Source organism: Enoplosus armatus, chromosome 3 (genome assembly GCF_043641665.1).
Source record: "Enoplosus armatus isolate fEnoArm2 chromosome 3, fEnoArm2.hap1, whole genome shotgun sequence".
NCBI lineage: Eukaryota > Metazoa > Chordata > Actinopteri > Centrarchiformes > Enoplosidae > Enoplosus > Enoplosus armatus.
In genome coordinates, this window is record NC_092182.1 from 10,764,349 (window position 1) to 10,783,955 (window position 19,607).

The 19,607-nt window shown below is 41.6% G+C and overlaps 1 protein-coding gene across 1 annotated transcript in view; it reads right to left on the reverse strand.

The window, feature by feature from the left end:
• Window positions 1–14,382: 14,382 nt before the first annotated feature.
• Window positions 14,383–19,607, reverse strand: part of foxp4 (forkhead box P4) — a 54,874-nt gene continuing 49,649 nt past the window's right edge. Inside the window, exons 15-18 of the mRNA XM_070902056.1 lie at window positions 17,447–17,568; window positions 16,731–16,797; window positions 15,423–15,595; window positions 14,383–14,562 (exon numbers count right to left, since the gene is read on the reverse strand). Coding sequence (XP_070758157.1) covers window positions 14,415–14,562; window positions 15,423–15,595; window positions 16,731–16,797; window positions 17,447–17,568 — 510 coding nt within the window. The 3' untranslated portion in view covers window positions 14,383–14,414. The remainder of the gene's footprint in view (window positions 14,563–15,422; window positions 15,596–16,730; window positions 16,798–17,446; window positions 17,569–19,607) is intronic.

Below are 19,607 nucleotides of genomic sequence, written 5' to 3' on the forward strand. Positions count from 1 at the left end.
ACTTTAAAGTGAACTAATACTAAATGTTACTGTTTGCTATAACGGACGTACTGTTTACCTTTATTGCACGTCTGCGCCCTGCTTCCCCAAAACGAGTCCCTGCACGCTCAGACGGAGCTCGGTCTTTTTTTCTGACTGCATTTATATCTGCAGAATAACTCGCTTTGATCCACAACAACAGCACAGGAAAACAGCCTCTTACCTTCTCTCTGGCTGGGGCACGGTGCAGCCAACCCTTCGGCTATTTCATTCTCTGACCGCTCCAGGTGGACCTTTTCCCGTCCTCTTTCCCTCCGCTCTTGTCACTTTACACGACCACCAGACCTCTTTTTCGGCTCATGTAGGTGCCCCCGAACTCCCAATTCAATGCATTTTTCTCCAGCGAAGATAGTTTTCTCTCCGCCTCCAAAGTTTCTCTCTCCGGCTCGCCCCGTCCTCCAGCACACCAGATGTTGGGAAGTTTGTGTGTCTCTGCAGGGGCAGCTCGCTGAACGCTCTTTGTTTCCTCACCTTCTGCTGCGTGTCTGCAAACAAAGTCCAAGCACAGGAACTGTCCCAAACTTGTTGAAAGTCCTAAAATGAGCAGTGTCCGTCCTGTGTACTCGCTCTCTCCTCTCTCTTTACTCCCACTATACTTGCCTCAGACTTCTGTGCTGCAGCTATTGGACAGGAAACTACAGTCAGCAGTGATTGTGCTTCCTCCAGGCTACAAACTAGTTGGGCTGAACTATACTGTCATATAATTACCTCTTAACCCGAACCAGACACAGCACTAACACAGGCTAGCTTTCATCAGGATTTATGAGCCCAGGAACCATATGTTTTGTTATTAATTATAGAGCAAAAGTTTGTGAATGTAACTTTTTATGTACAACAGCAATGATGCAGGTAACAATTATATATACTGGCTCAAAATCCCTTAAATGCAGCAGATCTGTGGCATTTCAATCTACGATATTCCATTATTATTCTGTGGAGTCATTTGTATTTTTCCAGTAAAAAACAATACGTGTTTACAGGAAAATATGGTTGGTAATTATAGTGTATTGTAATTTAGTCAAATTCTTTAATTCTTCAAACCAGTAGCTTTTTTTGACAAGATGCCAAGTACATGTTTTGTACCCTGGCATGAGTTGACCGAACCTTTGTTCTTTAGGTGAAGGGTTACTGTTTTTAGTTTACCCCCTGTTGTGACTCACGGTGGGAAATTTCTTTCATTCATTCTGGTACAGGAGGCCTTCTAAGATGTCCCAGTACAAGACCAAACTAGGTCATATTGTCAGCGGTGACTCATGATTCATCCCCATGATAGTAATTGTGCACAAGTAATTACAAGAATATGCCCCTGACATCAGCTGGTTATTTTTCAAAAGTTTCAAAAATACTTTTATGTCAAAAGGAGAGGTATTGAAACCAATACGTGTTTTTGTTTGGCTCCAAGTACTTCCTCTTGAAACTGTTTATCATGTCATCACCATGTCCTCAAGTGCTGGATATGTGAGATTTTTTATTGACTAAGTGAATTAAAACGTCACAATTTTGCACTCTGTAATGTAAATAAAATTAAGTGAGGCAAGAAAGTTCGAATGAATCATCTGACATCTGTGGTGGATAATCCACTTCACAAACAAACAAATCAGGTTTAGCTGCATTCAAATTACCCAGGGTGACTAGATAATAACATATACTGTATGTATTTACATTTACACATTTACACAAATACGGATATACAGGAAGAATGAGTGTCGTGAGCTTCATACTGGGAAACTTCTATCATCGTGAAACAAATTGTCAAACCTGTGTTTATAGCACTGCATTCATGGCAAATATGTTGTATATCTTTAACAGTCCTAACTCACTAATATTGTCAACTGGTTTGACCTCTTTTCAAAACTACCTTCTCAGTTTTGATGCACTTATCTTGAAATATAATGCCAGTAGGTGTGGGTGTATCCATGTTTTAAGACTTTTGATACCACTGGTTACCCAGCAACGAAATAAACAAGAAGACACCATAAATACCAAATATCAAATATAAAAATGTTATGGAGTGTTTTTTAACTTGCAATAATATAAATTAGTATTGGTTATTGATCCTTGAGCCTAGCCTGTCTATCAATTTTAGCAAAACCTTTGTTTCTTACTTTTTGATGATAAAACCACAACTCATCTCTAACTTTGTTGAGGGCATTATTGAGAATGGTCTTTACTTTATTAATATTGCAAACAATAAGGTATGTGGATTAAAACAAACAGCCAAAATATAAATTAGTTGTGTTTCTTGGGTCACGTAGGATACACAGACCTTGTGTGCTCATGCCATGTTGACACCTGGAGGCCGTGGCTGATGAGAGTGTTTTGTGTGATTGATGCTTGAAGGCGTGGCAGGACGCCAGGTAATTCACAGCAGCAAATCTTCTACTTGAGACAGGCTTCATTTTTACTAACAACTTGACCGCCTCCCGTTGAATAGGTTATCGGAAACAGTCAGGCTTTGACAGTATTTGTGGGATTTGTGCTCTGTGGGGGCTCAGCGTCTGTCTGGGCACGAGGGTCAGAGCTTGTGTGGGCAATGGTAGCGTTAGAGAGATCTGGTTCCAGCAGGATTTTGTTTGTTTTTTGGTTTGTGAAAGAAATCCAGATATACTGCATTTTATTTAGGACAGCTGGGCACTTACCATTCAGCAGACCAGACTCACCTTATGATCTAAAGAGTTTTGTTACACATAATTCTTATAGATATAAAATGAAGACTGATCAGTTAGAGAGGTTGTCTCAGTATAAATGCCCCCCATGGAGGAAAACCTACCACTGAAAGGAAGTGCGATACCAACCAATAGCTGCATATCAAAGTCTCTTTGAGCTAATTCATATCCACACATTTCAAACAGCTGCCCCCCCCCGCTGCTTTACATGCATAACTTACCAATTTGTCATCTACTGCAGGGGGATTTTTTTTAAAAGGGTGGGACAAGAGCACCCCCAAATTGTATCAAATTAAAATTCACCCTCATTTTCAACTAATTCACAGGATCACAATGTGTTAATGAGGAAATTCACGTCTTTTTATCTGATATCATCACATCAACTAAAAAATGATCCAGTACAATTATGGTGTAATAAAAACAGAAGACCCGCATAAATAAACCAAACACAAGCTTCAAAAGACCCTGAAGATTGTTGACATTGCATTGTGGCTACATTAAAGTCTGGTGTGTTTGTACAAGACTCAGCCCCCCCCCCCCCCCCCCCCCCCCCCCCCCCCCCCCCCCCCCCCCCCCCCCCCCCCCCCCCCCCCCCCCCCCCCCCCCCCCCCCCCCCGCCCCCTCACCTATTCCAGCACTGAACAATGAGACATTTTCTTGTCATCAGCTTCTTAAAAATCGTGTGCTCTCTATCCTCTTACTTCCTTTCATGACTCACACCCCTCTTCACCATTCACCCACAAGGCTCTCTACAATACGGTCTGATAGCTTTCACTTCTATTGCTTACTTGGTATTTACATAATTATTTAAACACTAGTGATTCACATGTACTCAACGGTAATTTAATCAAACCTTATTTAACGGTTATTTAATGATTTTTAAACACATTTGTCACAGAGTAGGTGCTACACACCTTGTAGATTTGCTGGTTGCCTTTGTTCTGGTTCTAAGTGGTAGCTCCTTGTGGAGGTGAACAAGGACTCTTTGGACCGTCCAGGGTCTAGTGCACCAAGCAGAGGAATATGGCAGCATCCTTCCACATTCCTCACCTCCAACAGTGCTATCAAATCAGCTTCCAATTATGAAACAGGGAGCTGCTGTTGACGCACACATCAACACATGTACATCAGTATTTTATTGTGTGCAGACAGACAGAAATATTTTGTCCCTGATCCTGATGACTGACTTTTAAAGGACATTTTGGGAAATCCACCAAAATCCATCTACCAGCACCTCTAACTCATTAATTAACACGTCATATCTCATTTGTTTAATCCGTACAAACTGAAGTGTAAAAATTACAATTCACTGTTTTACAGGGGTAAAGTGCTTGACTATTTCCTGGCCAGGACCAGTTGCCAGGCAACCAGCGGATTGTTACTGGTCCCAGTGCTTGAAGGGGGATTTTGTTACCTTTTGACAAAGCCAGGCTAGCTGTTTCCCCGTTTCCATTCTTTATGCTAAGCTAAGCTAACCAGCTGTTGGCTCCAGAGCTATAATTACGAGAAATGGCAAATCTTCTCATCTAACTCTCGGCAAGAAAGCTGATATTATATGAAAAACTGTGCAATATTATGTCTCGCATGCATTGTGACCGTGAGGTAAGTAATGAAACAAGGAAATTTTGAAAGAGACGGCCAACATTATATTAAAAAATCTAAACCTACGCTTGGTGTGATAGATATACAGGATACTTGTAATAGTTGTAAACATTGTGTAAGTGCCACCACCTTGTATCACCACATGGCTCTTCCTTTTATGTCACTGCTTAGTTTCTTTTTTTTTTTTTTACCGCAACTGAGTCACAGGTCTTGCTAAATGCAATTACCAATGCATAAAGACAAGTTATAATTTCTATTACATACTGTATCAAGGGCAAGCTGTCCTCACAAAGGCAATCATGCCATGCTTCACTATGTTGAAAGCAATTCTACCTTTCTCATAGCACGTAGACCTGTTCTTTGTTTGGCTTAGGCCTCTGAGGCTTTAGAGGCTTTCCAGTCCACTGAGATTCAACAGAGAGAGAGACAGCAGGCTGCCAGCGCTGGAGGACTGAGGTGAGAGCTGCTCCGCTGCTCCACGACGTCTGACCAGACTGCATGAGATGCCACATCCAGACCCTCCCCAGCATCAGATCTGCAGACAGGCAGGGTGGGAGGGGCAGACGGAGGAAATGTAGAGACTGAGAGAGGGAGAGAGAGTCCAGAGAGAGAGAGAGAGAGTGAGAGAGCGAGAGAGAGTATGTTAGCACAGTGTGTGTTCACAGAGACGTGAAACTGGAGCACACAGAGTATCTGCTGAGACTGTCTCCGAGTATTATTCTAAACTTTTGACTTGGATTGTTTCAGTGGTTTTGAACAGTCTGGTGTGGCCGGGAGATTGAGAGAGAGAGAGAGAGAGAGATTGATATTACTGTGTAATGTCCAAATATTTGGACAAATTGTATTTTGATGCTTTGGCAACATTGTTTTTTAAACTTTCATGCCAATAATGCCCTATGATTTGAAATGAAATTGAGAGAGAGAGAGAGAGAGAGAGAGGAGGGTGAAAATGTGGTTCCAATCACTCACAAAGATGCTTTTGTTCTGTAGCTGGGGCCCTCTTTCTCTCTCTCTCTCTCTCTCTCTCTCTCTCTCTCTTTCTCTGTCTCTCTGCCCCCCCCCCCCCCCCCCCCTTTTTCTCTCTGCCACACATGGAGTCGTGCAGTTTCATCCACTTCAGACTTCACATCAGACTCATGACTTCTTCTCTGGGGAGGCTTCTTGGGAGGGAAAGGCATACCTGTGAGACACTAACAATTGGAGTCTAGTTATTTAAAAACCAGGACAATGACCACAGCATCTGTGCAAGTTGTGCATTTTTGATGTTGCTTACACACGGTCATCATATCCCTCCCATCAACTCAATATTATGTTGTGCACCTCCTTGGTTTGAGCTCCCTTGCTCTTTTTGTTTGTGAAATGCATGTTGCATGTTGACCCCCAGAAACAACAGAGTCGATAACTCCTTAGCTGCATTTCAGGAAAATTAAGTCTTTTTTAATAAAAGAGATGAGTTCAGTTCAAAGCATGTCATATTGATTATTGCTGCAGGCAGAGAGATTCAGTCCAGTTATTTATTTTCACAGAAGAAGCAGATGAATTGGTTCTACATGTATACACAGTGTATTGACGCAATTAGTGTCAAAACAATTAGGGATTTATCGATAAATCAATCAACAGGAAATTAATTGACAACAATTTTGACAATCATCATCAATTCAAGCAAAAATACCAAACATTCATTTTTTTCTTGCATCTCAAATGTGATGATTTGCTGTTTTATATTATTGTAAATTTGAATATGTTGGAATATATTATTTGTCGGACAGATGAAGACACCATGAGCTCTGGGAAATTGTGATGGACATTTTTCACACTTTTCTGACATTTTTAAGGCTAAACAATGAACCCTGTTTGGGGTTCAAGAGACCCCGGCCCTCTTTAAAAAAACTCAATAAACAAACTTGTTTTATCACCTCGGTGATTCACGACTTTTCCTAATTTTAGAAGAATTGCTTCTTAACAGGATTTTGAACTGTACAGAATGTGACACATTACTTAAGTCAATTAGACCCCTAATCAAGCCAAAACATTTGTAACAAATGTAGGAGGTAAAGCCAATCTCAACAAAACACAAGGTTTTATCATTTGATTGCACGTGCTTTTAATGTTGCCAGTCTATAGAATAAAAAAAACTTTAATGTAAACACATGAGAAAGAGAGACAGAGTCTCAGACCCATGTGGAAGCACACACAGTATGTTGTGTTGTTTTGAGTGAGTCAATATACTGTTTGGAGGACAGCCCACTCCTTCAGCCACAGACACGGAGGGGAAGAAGGGCGAGCGAGGATGACAGAGTGAGTGAACGGGAGAGAGGCGGAGAGAGATGGCTCTCAGTAAATTTATTTTGTGACTCACAGGGTCTGCCTGGACCTCAGTGCTCTCCATGCTGCTGGAACTAGCAGCCCTCCACACCCAATCACACACAAACATCCATATTGATTTAGCATTGCAAGTCCGTGCCCGTGCACAGGCCAGCAGATGCATAAGTGAATGTACAAATCCTTCTCCAGACACACAAACAGGTTTTCAAACGTACAATACACACACTCATGTGCACACACCTACTGCTTACTCTGTCCAGATGAGCATTAAGAAATATATTCAGAGACTTCAGACTGCCAAGAATAACCTCTTTGTGTGTTGCTCTGCACCCTGGCTCACCTTGTACAATTGTATAGTACTAAGTTTCTGCTTAGTATTCATGATGTGTGCATGCCAGGGAGTGTGTTTTCTGTATGTGTGTGTGCATGTGTGTCTGTAGGCTTAGGATGGGGTCTCTCCCAAAACCAAATGTCACAGGGATTTAAGCGTCAAGAGCGAGTTTCCTCCCAGCTGACTGACGGAGAAGTTCACTAAAAGCACAAGATTAAACAAAGTTTCAACTTTCCAAAAAACATCCAGCCAGTTTCCATTTTTTCTCCCTGTGGCAACACATCCACGATGCAGCGTGGAAGTTTAAAGATAAGCTGTAGGGCATGCGCCAAGCCTGCAAGGGAGAGAGGCACAGGTAAAGGAGAGGGAAAAATGGAGGTGAGTGAATAAAAAGTACACAACTAGTTTCAACTATCATATACAGCATCTTTACTATTAGAAAGATAACTTCAGCCACCTGCATTCAAGTTATTCACTCCATCACACACACACTACAGGTAGTTCACTCAGCGCTTTTGTCTTGTTCTGCACTCTCTGGCCCACTCTGTTGGTCAGACCATGTCAGTGGATGTGGACCACTGTGATGTTTGTTGCTGGGCTGGTGTTTATGAGATGCTGCTTGTGTTGTCCGGTTTGTTTACTCCTCCTGGTGGCCACTCTCTGTATCACAGCACATGCTGACCTGAAGGCCTGCGGCCCTGACACAGGCTGAACTCAAGGAAAAGTTGCCATTTGAGCAGCAGTTTGTTGTCTAATAAATCAGGTAGGATTAACTAACTACTATACTGCAATGGCACCATAGGAGTGATTTGATGCATTCTTTAAAGGCTAAATGACGTGTTTTTCTGTATGAGGACTCTGAACTAAAAGAAGTGTATTTTCTGTACAGAGAGTGCAGGACATTGGCTATTAGAATTGCAAATTATCAGGTAGCACTGGAAAAACTCCATTCAGTCCTTCACCTGCAAACAATTTGGGACAGTGGTTGTCATTTTTTAAACAATGACTTAACAGGATGCTAAGAGGACATTTGCTCAGTTTTCCAAAAACATTCAGCTTTCCTTCATTGTCCTTAATTAGTTTTCCTCAATTATAGTAGTTAGAGACTGCAGGAGTAGAGCATTTATATGACAAGTAGTCTGGCAGAGGTCACGGTGAAAATTGGCATAGCTGCATTTGACACTGTTTACTTTTTCTGCAAGTACAACGCTGCCTTTTCAGTGAGTGTTTGTGTGTGTGATATGTAGTCTCGTCTGGTTTGGGTGCAGGGTGTGGCCATAGAAACGTAGAAATATAATGAAATTCAAAGAAACAACTCTGACCACAAGCTCAAAAACGACAGTAGAGTTGAGTCAACACCTCTGACACAGTCTCAATAAAACTGAAGCTTTAATGTAGCAGTTGTTGCAGGGCTCCTGTTCTGTATTGCGTTATGCTGTACAGGTGTTATTATGTCCAACCATGTATATACTTTACAATTAGCTTTACTTACAGACTTCTTTCATAGGCACTATAACATAAAATAAAGTATTTAAGTGTAGTAACTAGTCTCAAGGGTATTTTTTTCCCCATATACCAGTGTCTCCCAACCTTTAAGCCTCATGACTCCTTAAAACAAACAATGCCTGCTACCAGCTTCTCGTCAGAGTTTGCATTATGTGTAGTGGTTGAGCCATTTTTCCTTTGCAGACTGATATATTCCAAAATCTGCATGTGGTCTAAGGAGGTAAAATTAACCAGTAATCCACAAGAGAAAGCAAAGATTAAAGTGAGGTCAGAAAAATAAATAATTGTGTTGCAGAAATGATATTTTTTCACAGAAAAATATATTTTTTGTGTCATGACCCCAGAGATTTAGATTGTGACTCCTTTTGGCAGTCCCACAAGTTGGGAACGACCGCTATATATCTCTGGAGAAGAAACAACAAGGACGCAACGTAGGACAGTGTAATAAGTATTTTATTGCATTTTATAATGCCATTGTCAATAATTAGTACAGATTACATGCAACTAGACCTACTGTACAGTTTTTTATTGTCTGCATGGACAGACACAAGAAGATTCAGGTTACAAATACACAGATATATGTGTGTGTTTTTATACAGCATGAAGGAAAGGGCAGTGACTGGCATTACATGGCTACCCGGGGTGGAGGGTCAGAGGGCTGGGCTCCACTGTCTGTCTAAAGCCACCACCCAGTCCCTGTTCCCGCCTCTTCCTCGGGTCACACTTTCAAATAACAAGAAACAGAACAAAAAACCAAAGGATAAAGAGAGGTAAACAGGTAAACTGAAACTAAGAAACAATTCAGAGAGTCACTGCTGAAAATGTACACACATTCCTAAGGTTTAACCAGAGGAGAGCTGAAGTGGTAGTTCCATCGGATTCTGGCTGTCTACTTGATAATACCGTCAGGCAAAGCTCCACTTTGAGAGTCCCTTCCCCCTCACATGACACCTCAGAACTGTCCAATCACATCAGGATTTGGGCTCCATGTGTCCTCTTGAGTCAGTCACCAGCCAACAGGCTGCAGGCCGGTCCTACAACACCATTATGTGGATGTATGAGAGATAACAGCTATCAGTAAAGGTGATCAGTGAAATCGATGGAGAGTTTTGGAAGTAGCTTGGTTTTTGTTTGGTTAAGGTTGTGGCATTGGTTTGGTTACAGTTTGGTTACAGTTCAGGAGTTTGGACTAAGCAAATGGTTGCTTGCAATGCCTTTGGTAGTCAGAGGATGAGCTGCATCTCTAAGAGCCTTCCACATTTTGGTATTGAGACTACGCAAGAGAAGGAGTATCAAAAATGCAACAGTGTCAGTCTTTGATCTGCCTCTGTGGGACTGGGAGATGAGGTTTGTGACTGGTCACCACCAGCCCGGTGTATGACTCAGTGACACCCCCATGGTGCCTGCAGATGATTGACAGCTCTGCGGGTCGGAGTTCAGCACAGGAATGACAGGGGTCAGGGGTCAGAGGGAGGGGTCACAGGGAGCTGGGACACATATTGGCACCTGAGAGGACCAACAGCAATACCTTTCTAGAGCTCCGCATTTTTTAAAGCAAGAGAGGGGCTACATATTCTTACATTTTTCCTCTTTCTCTTTTTCTTTTCGGAGGTTTTGGTCCTGTCTTTGAGAAAAAGTCCTTCTGAGGTATCAATACATAATGAAGTAACTTTTTAGTTTGTTTTCCATTTGTTTTTTTTTCTTTCCTTAAAAATGCATAAATGCAGTACAGAGACAAAAAAGTATCAAAATAGACCTAGCTAAGATAAATATACAAACAGGTGTTACCTAAACCACTGATCTAACTTTTATTCTTTTAATTTTTTTTTTAGAGATAATACACTTAAAAAATCAGCGTCCCAGACGTTTTATGAAGAACTGAAAAAGTGGAAACAAAACAAAACAAAAACAAAACTAATAAACCAAGATACCTGCAGCACTTAATATGATAAATACATATACTTCAGCATTAGCAGTACAGTATAGGAATCAGAGCTGAAAGCTTTACAATAGCTAAACAGGTGCAGAAATAAAAAAAAAATAAAAAAGAAGAAGAGAAAATCAAAGGACAAAATGGGAAAGAATGCCCTGGAGAGATAAGTCAAGCATTAATATACAAGAATACATCATGTTATGCCAAGCTGGAGAAAGAACAGAAGTGTTACATGGCGACCTGTGAACAATCTACATCTTTATAAAACAGCTTTGTTTACAGGTGTACCTTAAAGCACAAGTCAGAGATCATCTATGTACTGTATGCAGCAGTTCCTCTTGGTTTCGATATTACTAGTAGTAGTGATGAGTTTCTTTAAGTGTGTGTGTTAGTCCTCTCAGCGTCTCTGTGAGTGTTTTGGTGAAGCAGGTGCTGCTGTGTTTGTGGGTCTTTGGATATCTGGATGGTCAGAGCCTCTGTTGCACTAACCCATAGCCCTGCTTCTATGCTTCTGTTATTCCCGTGTGCGTGTGCATGTGTGGGTGGTGGCACCGATATATTCTGCCCATCATTACCCCTGACAACCAGCTCCACGTAACACCACATAGCCATTAACGACCAGTTTCTCATCGGCTGAGATCATGAATATGCACACGTACAGTCAAAGCACACCGCTGAGAGGCTGTTCACATAGCTCAGTGCTAATCGGGTGTATGGTCGGTTTTACACAGCTGATAGAAAACTTTTCATATATAGTGAGCACTTCACAACACACTTTGAGACATAGAGAGTGCTTTAGATGTGGTTTAAGGAGAGGTAGTCATTTTTAAATCCATGGAAAGTGAAACGTCTCTATGTTTTTGGGCTCAAGCAGATGTGTTAGGGAGTCCGGATCCGCCAAATAGCTTCTTTTGTGTGTGTGTGTGTGTGTGTGTGTGTGTGTGTTTGTGTGTCAGTCATACAGTTAAGTGTAACAACAATTTTGGCATTCATTATTATCATCCAGGAAGAATGGCGAAAAAAAATTTTTTTTAAAGAGAGTTCAGTCTCCCATTGGCTATGTGTTGAACCGTTTTGAAAAGGAGGTAGTGTTATTTTTGGTTTTTTATCTCATTTCAAGATGCCTGTCTGCCACTTTGTACTTTGTTAGAAATCAGTCTCTAATGTGACAGGAAACAGTCCTGTTTGAACGCAAAGTCATCAGAAAGGTTCTTTCATTAAATAAGAAAAATTGTCTGAAGTGCAAGAGAGAAAAAGTATGAAAATATGAACCCAACTTTAAATTACATGATGTCCCTTGGTTTGTTTTCCTCTTACATTGGTATATTTTGTTATTATTTTTCGTTGTTCCCTCTTTGTTGTAATATATATGTATTTGGAATAACTCCTCCCTGTTCAAAGGTGTGACTTTTGTAACCACATTACAGTACGTTTCCTCTTCCTGCAAATACGACATACAGATCAAGAGGGTGTGTTTGTTCCCAAGATTAAAAAAAAAAATCCAAATGTTTGTTACGACAGCACCAGAAAAAAGTATCCTGTAAAGCCAGCGTGATTTGACGGAGCCAAATATTTTCATTCTGTATTTAACCTCTCTTTTTGTTGGCATCTCAGGTTGTAAAGGTACATATATGTTGTGTTCAAATGCCTCATTTTTAGGCCTGCTCATACAGTAGTAGGGCCGGTCCTGGGGTTGTGTTTGAAACACAGTTTAGCCTGAGCGTGGGAGAGACAGGGTTTCACCTCTAAGTGCTTTTTTCTTCTTTCAGAGGAACTGTGCGAGGTTTGTTAATACTAGTTTTTGGCCTCATACCTAATGTGAGTCATTCGTAACCGCTTAATCATGCAAAAGCTTTGATGTCTCCAAATTCTAGTTTGATTTACACACTTTGGTTTTTGGAACGGTCAGCACTGTAAGTCATGTATAATTTCAACACAATAGTTATATGAATACAATAATAAGAATTCAAACTCCTGGTTTGTTGTCTTTTGGCCAATTCTTTAAGAAGAAAGAAAAAAAAAACTCAAAAAAGGGCAAAATAAACTACAGGGTTTTTGGTTTTCTACATATTTCTTTGGTTACCTGTAACAAAAATAAAATGGGAATAAGCAGATAATAGATTAAAATAAACGTTAAATTTGGTATGGCACTGTAGAGAAAAGTAATGCTTTTATGCTCACGGAAAAACAAAAAAAATAAATCTCACGTGCTATTCCTTTTACACAAACTCACACAGTGAATTGCAGATAGCTTCTACACAGTAACTATTACAACCATAGAGCTTTGAATCGAAGCTGAGCAGAGTTGCCGCATTTGGTGTCCCACAGAAAGAATTCCCCCTTATTTGTTTATCAATTTGGACACAGTTCCAGGCAGAACCTTTGTGGGATGAGGTATTCTCTGACTGCAGTAATAATATATATATTTTTAAAGCATTACTGATATTTCTCAACTAAATACACAACCAAAAACAAGTGAATGAGAGAGAATTGAAAAAAAGGAAAAGTTTCAGCTGTTAAATAATCTGTCTGGATAATGGCAACTTTAAGTGCTATTTCCAAATTTCTTGCCTGCTACACTTGGGACAGAAAGGGAGAGGGGCAGGAGTGGGGGTCGGGGTATCACAAGTTGGGACAATACTGCGCTTTCTTTTTTTTTTGCCAATACTCATTTGGAATGGTGTGAACAGCCAGAGTAAATCAAACAAATTACAATACAAAAAAACAAAAACAGCATCCTTAGAAAAAGTACGTTGAAACAGAACGCCACCGTGGAAATATTGATCCTCAAAAATAAACAATGATAATAACATCAAATAAAAAAAGGAAATGACAAAAGCTACCACACGTTTTTTTTTCTTGTTATGTTCCATAATCATCAACAGTTTTCTTTTTTAGTCACAATATTTCTGTAGATGCTTCCTCCCTCATTTCTCTCTGCTTCCCCTCTTTCCTTCTCGTTCTCAAAGTGTTCCAAGCTCGTCACTCCGTCCGCAGACGGAGGAGAGGAGAAGGACAGCACCAAATGGTCCTATTCCTGCAGTCTTTCCGGGTTGGGGGGGTTGGGAAGGGAAGGAGGTGGGGTAGGAAAATGTCTTCTTTTTTTTATCTCACTTAGAAGCAAAGAGTTTAAAAGATGTCCGTCACTAAGTGTCTTGCTGGGGGGGCAGACGTTTGGACAGGGACCAGGGCCACGCCGCCTCTGTTGGGTCAGCCTCTCCGCGGGCTCACACACGGACATGGAGAGCCTCAGGAGCCCGCTCTGCAGAAGTGTTGGAGGTAATCTTTGAAAGCACTCTTCCTTCCTTCCTTCCTTCCAACAGTTTCATTTCAATCGAATCAAAGAAATTGAAAAAGCAAGTGACTGACTCAAAGAGGGGGAAGAAGGAGAGGTACACTGCACAGCCCCTGGTGACTGCTCCAAATCTATATACACATGATCCTGTGTGTCTTTCTGTAACGCACACACACCTGTGTGTCTTCTCAACTGACGCAGAGATAAAAACGGCTAGCCAGGCAGCCCAAGACAACAGTGAGGAGGGTGTATGCAGAGTGGTGGGGCGAGGAGGAGAGTGTGTGTCCAAACCTCTAGGGGTCTCTACACAGAGGCTGATTTGACCAGGGAGGATGATGAGACATGGTTTGACAAGTGACAAGTGTGTGCGCGTGTGTGTATGTGTGTGCATGTTTTTTTTGTGTGAGTGTGTATGCATTGAGTGGTGTTACACCTCTGAGCCAAGTGTTGGAAAAGAAACACATGGAGGTAAAGCAGTGCTCCACAGTCTTGTTTTTGCGTCTGAAAGTAACGGAGGTCATCTAACCCTGTTTGGAGTTTCTCAATGTCGTCCTTGGTTGCTTGCATTTTCTTAAAAACAAAAAAAAAAAACATTCTCTTTTTTTTCTCTCTTTTCTTTTAAGTGTACTGTAGCTATCTTTTCCTCTTCACGCTGACGAGAGGGCTCAGGGATTGATCTCGCTATGTCACGTCCCTCTGGTCCATCTCGGATCTGTCCTACTCCAGCTCCTCGGTGGGAAGATCCTCCTCCAGGTCACGCTCGTCGCTCGGCAATGGCAGGCTGTGTGTGACACCGGCCAGGAGGGAAACTGGTCGACTGTCCTCCTCCAACTCAGTGGGCTCCTCCTTCACATGCACCTGGTGGCTGGAGGGGAGAGCAAATGGCTGTTAGCCTTGTTTAAAGGCAGATGCCAATGGCAGAATTTGTGACGTCAAATATTTCCTGGTTTATCCTCTTATCTAAAGTGCTATCCTGTAGTTTTGTAGTTATTTGTGAACATACATGTCTGCTCTCACTTTAGCACAGTCTAAGTTTAGTATAGTTGAAGACACCAAAGTACAAAAAAGATACTGTAAACCCAACAATATCATCTGTTATGGTTTCAGTTGGTGAATGGTAGAAAACAGCTGTCAGTGAAACTGTCCACATCGAGGTCTGTGGATTTTCTGTGCAACGGTGATTATTATTTCTGGAAAGAGGCATTGTTGAATTTTTGTACATTTGTGCAAAACCGCTATTCTAGATAATAGAAAACAACTTATTTATTTTTTAATTTGGAGTAAACTGACTAATCTAAAATGTAACCATTAGTTGTAAAAATTGTTTCCCGAGTTTTATTTCTGTATTTTGAGTAGAAATGCCTAAAAAAAAAAAGCATTTAGATTATAACAGAACTCCCACTCCCGAGGGGAGGAAGGTTTCTTTGATGTTTTAGATAGTCCAGTTATTTAAAATTCTCTCACACTAAACTAAAATTATTTCTCTCATCAGCCATCTTCTATAAAGACGATAATATCAGTATCGCCATTACACCTCCATTTTGTAGACGATAACAACACTGACTCGCTGATAAAAATGCCATTATTAGTCCAACACACTGGCCCACGTGAACACAATCAATGTAAAATGCTCAGTGAGGGAAGAATAATGTTATGGCAGTTTTGTGTTGCCTGCTTGCACCGTCACGTTTGTTAGTGTGCGTGCATGTGTGTGTCCATGCGTACCTGTACTGTTGAGGGCTGAGTGTGGGGCTGCAGCTCCCGTTGCTGTTGACCTGCTCCACAGTGGAGCTGACATCATCATGGCCCACATGCAGCATGTTGAGGCTGGCCGCAGACGGAGAGGTCAGCAGGGAAGGGCTGTTCAGCAAGGACAGACTGCTCTCTGCCAGAGCCGCCTACACACACACACACAGAGTTGTCCAGTCACTTTAAATAAAATTAAAGTTTCTTTTTTCTGGATGTATCATATTAAAGAAGCTAAATTATAACGGCAAAAGGAGGTATGTGATCCGTCCACCACATCAGGATTTGTTGAAACATCTGACTCTACTTGACTTTAATATATTCAAGCTGTAATGCTCAAGATGTGTTTGTAAGTTTAATTGACACATAAGTAGATGTAAAACACATTATAATAAATGGTCGCAGCCACAATGAATGATGGAGAGTTTTCCTTTATGCCCTGATGAGAGCTCCTCCATATGGAGCACATTTGAATCCACTAACTTGCAAGTGAACTTGACAAACCACTAGGGGGCACTTATATACAGTACTTTCCTCATCTCAGTTTGCTTGTACATTAAAGTCCCTGTCACAAGTGTGTGTGTGTGTGTGTGTTCACATGAAAGTCTCAGCAGGAATGGTAAACGAGACTGAGCATCAACCTCAACTTAAACACACAAACACTGAGACACATCAATGTCTGTAGAAGAGAAAACAACAGGGGCAGCTTCTGTCACTGCTCCAAACGCTCACATCCAGCTGTTTGCAGATGAGACAGGTTGGACACTGGTGAGTGAGAGACTCACCCCACCTCCCCTCTCACACAGGAAAAAAAAGACAAAAGGAGGGGAATTCTCACTGGCTCAGAGATGGATTTTCTGGGACAGGCGATAATTTTATGCGGTAACCTTAATTGACAACTACTTGACGCTATAAATCATCTCAGTCGCAAAATTGCATGTGTGTGTGTGGGCTCCGTGTGTAAGCCTGCGTAGGAGTGAAGAGATGGGTTTAGTGTGTGTTTGTGTGTGTGAGTGTGTGTGTGTGTGTGCAGAGGTGGGGGGTGGCACATGTGAGAGAAAGTGAGGTGGGAGGTGAGAGTGTGTGTTGGTGTGGGAGGAGGAGGAGGGAGGCGGTGTGAACGTCGTTAGGGAATCTGCTAATTATAAGAGGGAATTGATATTAGTGCCCTCGATTGCGATTGGCTGCTATGTGTGTGTGCGTGTGTGCGTGTGTGTGTGTGCGTGTGTGTGTGAGGGAGAGAGAGAGATAGAGAGAGAAATGGGGGAAACAGAGGGCATTCCTTACCTGGTAGCTGGCATTTAGGGATCCAAAGCCCAGGCCTGAAATCATGTTTTTCACCAGAGTGGGACTTCTGCGCGCACAGAGAGAGAGAGAGAGAGAGAGAGAGAGAGAGAGAGAGAGAGAGAGAGAGAGAGAGAGAGAGAGAGAGAGAGAGAGAGAGAGGAGTGAAAATCACAGATTGAGCACATATGTGAAAAGATGTCACCTCAGTCAAAGCGCTCTGACAAAGCTCACAGATATGTTTGTTACAAGTAGAAACATACACAGACTGTAAACAGATGCTAAAACACACACATATGAAAGTGTCCAATATCTGGTGTGCAGGTGTGTGTGTGTGTGTGTGTGTGTGTGTAATTATCCCTGGTTTCTCTTGCGGTTGGAGAGAACATCTGTTTACATACGCTAACAAGGTTTTTTCCTCTCCTGCATCTCACACAGCTGCTTACTAATGGTGTCGACAAACAGGGAAAAACACACACGCACATACAGTTCAGTACGAACACCCCCCCCCCCCCCACACACACACACACTTTTTTTTCTTTCTTTTTTTTTTGATTGCTGAGTTGGCCTCTTGGTAATAATAGAAGGTCCATTTAGGCAATCATAGTGCCAGCACCCATAAGCTCACACTCACGTCAACCTCAACTGTGCACCAAGAAAACAAAATGTGTGTGATGCAGCGAGTGTGTGTGTGTGTGTGTGTGTGTGTGTGCACTTACCCGGTCATCTTTGGTGGTCTCCTCTTTTGGTATTCAACTTCATCCACAGTCCACACGGCCCCCTTCACGTTCTCAACACGAACAAAACACTTGTGCAGACTCAGGTTGTGGCGCACGGCATTCTGGGAAAAAGGAGAGAGAGGGAGAGAGCTTTAATCAGAATCAGAATCAGAATCAGAAACTGTTTATTGCCAAGTAACATACATTACAAGGAATTTGCTGTGGTCTGAAGGTGCTATTGTTTTGATGACAAATAAGTAGAATATAAAAGCTAAAATAAGAATAAGAATAAAAATAAAAATAAGATAAGATAAATAACAACAGTGCAGTGACCAGAATAAAGTAAAGTGTCCAGATAAAGTGTCCAGTTGGGGGTGGGTGCGTTAATGTAACGCAGTGGGGACAGGGGTGATGTACGTTAATATAACGTATAACTTGTAACTTGTAACACAGGACCAACAACAAGCCCTTAGCATGGGTATTTCCTTTTAATCATTTAATATTAAATTTGATTTAGTTTGCACATTTTATTATATTTTATAATGATTTCTTCCCCTCAGACGTTATACAGAAACCACTTCTTACTTCTCTTTCAAAAGGACTGAACAGTCTGGCTTATAGTAGAGAAAAACACCTGAAAAGTGGAACTGAAAAACCTCTGTGCAAGGAATGCATGAAATAATTATATATGTAAAGCGACACATAGTTTACTCTCTTAAATTCCCGAGCTTAAACTGTCTGAGCTACACATCTCATATTGTCACGTTATTCCACGACTTCCATAATATTCCAGCAGGAAACGTGTCGTTAAAGAGTAACTCAACACCAGCTGCGTTATTTACACCACTTATTTTTGTTCCTTTACTTGAAGTTCTTCTCTAGCTGGAGGTAAGAACGCTCACTCAGGGTGTGTTCAGTACAAACAATGCTTTCCAGCTTGGTGTGAAGTTACCCTTTAAGTAGTGTGACCTGAAGATAATGGTCCTATTTTTACCCATCACTGTTTATACACACTGTAGCTCCATGTACAGCGCTAACACAAGGTAGTAGTTCTCTAGTAGCGTTTATTTTATCTCTGAATTTTTCTAATCAGTCATCATCAGCACACACGCACACACACATCCACAGGCACTCAGACAGGCGAGCAGGCAGGCAGGCACACCGCTATCTCCGTCTCACCCCCCCAGGGACAGGCCTCCCTTTTCATCTGCTATTTGTAGTTTGTTCATGCCCAATTTCATTACCAATTTTAATTCGTCTATAATTAAATCCTGCATATTCTCTCTGACACGCTGTTCTAAGCCGAGAGGGAGGGACAGGCCAGGCGTGCATCACTCCTCGCCGTAATTACACACGTAGATACACACACATACACACACACACACTAACGCACACACAAACACACACACACGTAATTACACAAGCCATAATCAGCGGAGGAACCCTTTCTCCCCCGCATCCCCTCAACCCCCGAGCCGTGATGCTAAGTTTTGTAAATGAGTCTGACCCCAATCTGCGCCCGCCACCCTGACAGTGCAAACACACACACACACACACACACACACACACACACACACACACACACACACACACACACACACGCGCCAGACACCAGTGCTATTGCAGTGCTATTTGCATTCGTCTCCGTGATGAAAGCCTAATTCTCCCAGTTAAAACATTAGCAGTCATTTACAGTGGGTCACAGCACATGTGCCACTCATCTCCCCTCCCTCCGGCTGAGAGGGGGCTGACGACTGCAGGCAGATTTTTGGGAGAAAGATTGAATTGTGTATTACAAAAAAGGAAGGCAAAATTTATTTCAGGTGTTACTGGAAGTGTGAATATCTTTATACTGTAAATATTTGAGCGTTGTGATCAGTCCAGTTGTGTTTCTGCTGCTGCTGCCTGATGCATGATGGGACAGGCTACTACTCCCATATAATGCCCCATAAGAATACATGAGCAGGTAAGATGATAAATAATGAAAATAAGAATGAATAAACAAGCATGTCAGTTGTGATGACTTGCAACCAGATTGGTGTTAAACAATGAGGGATGAAGAATTCAGATCCTTTACTTTAGTAAAAGCACGGTGAACATACTACAAAAATATAGTATATCAGAATCAGAATCGGAATCAAATATACTGATTCTGATATAA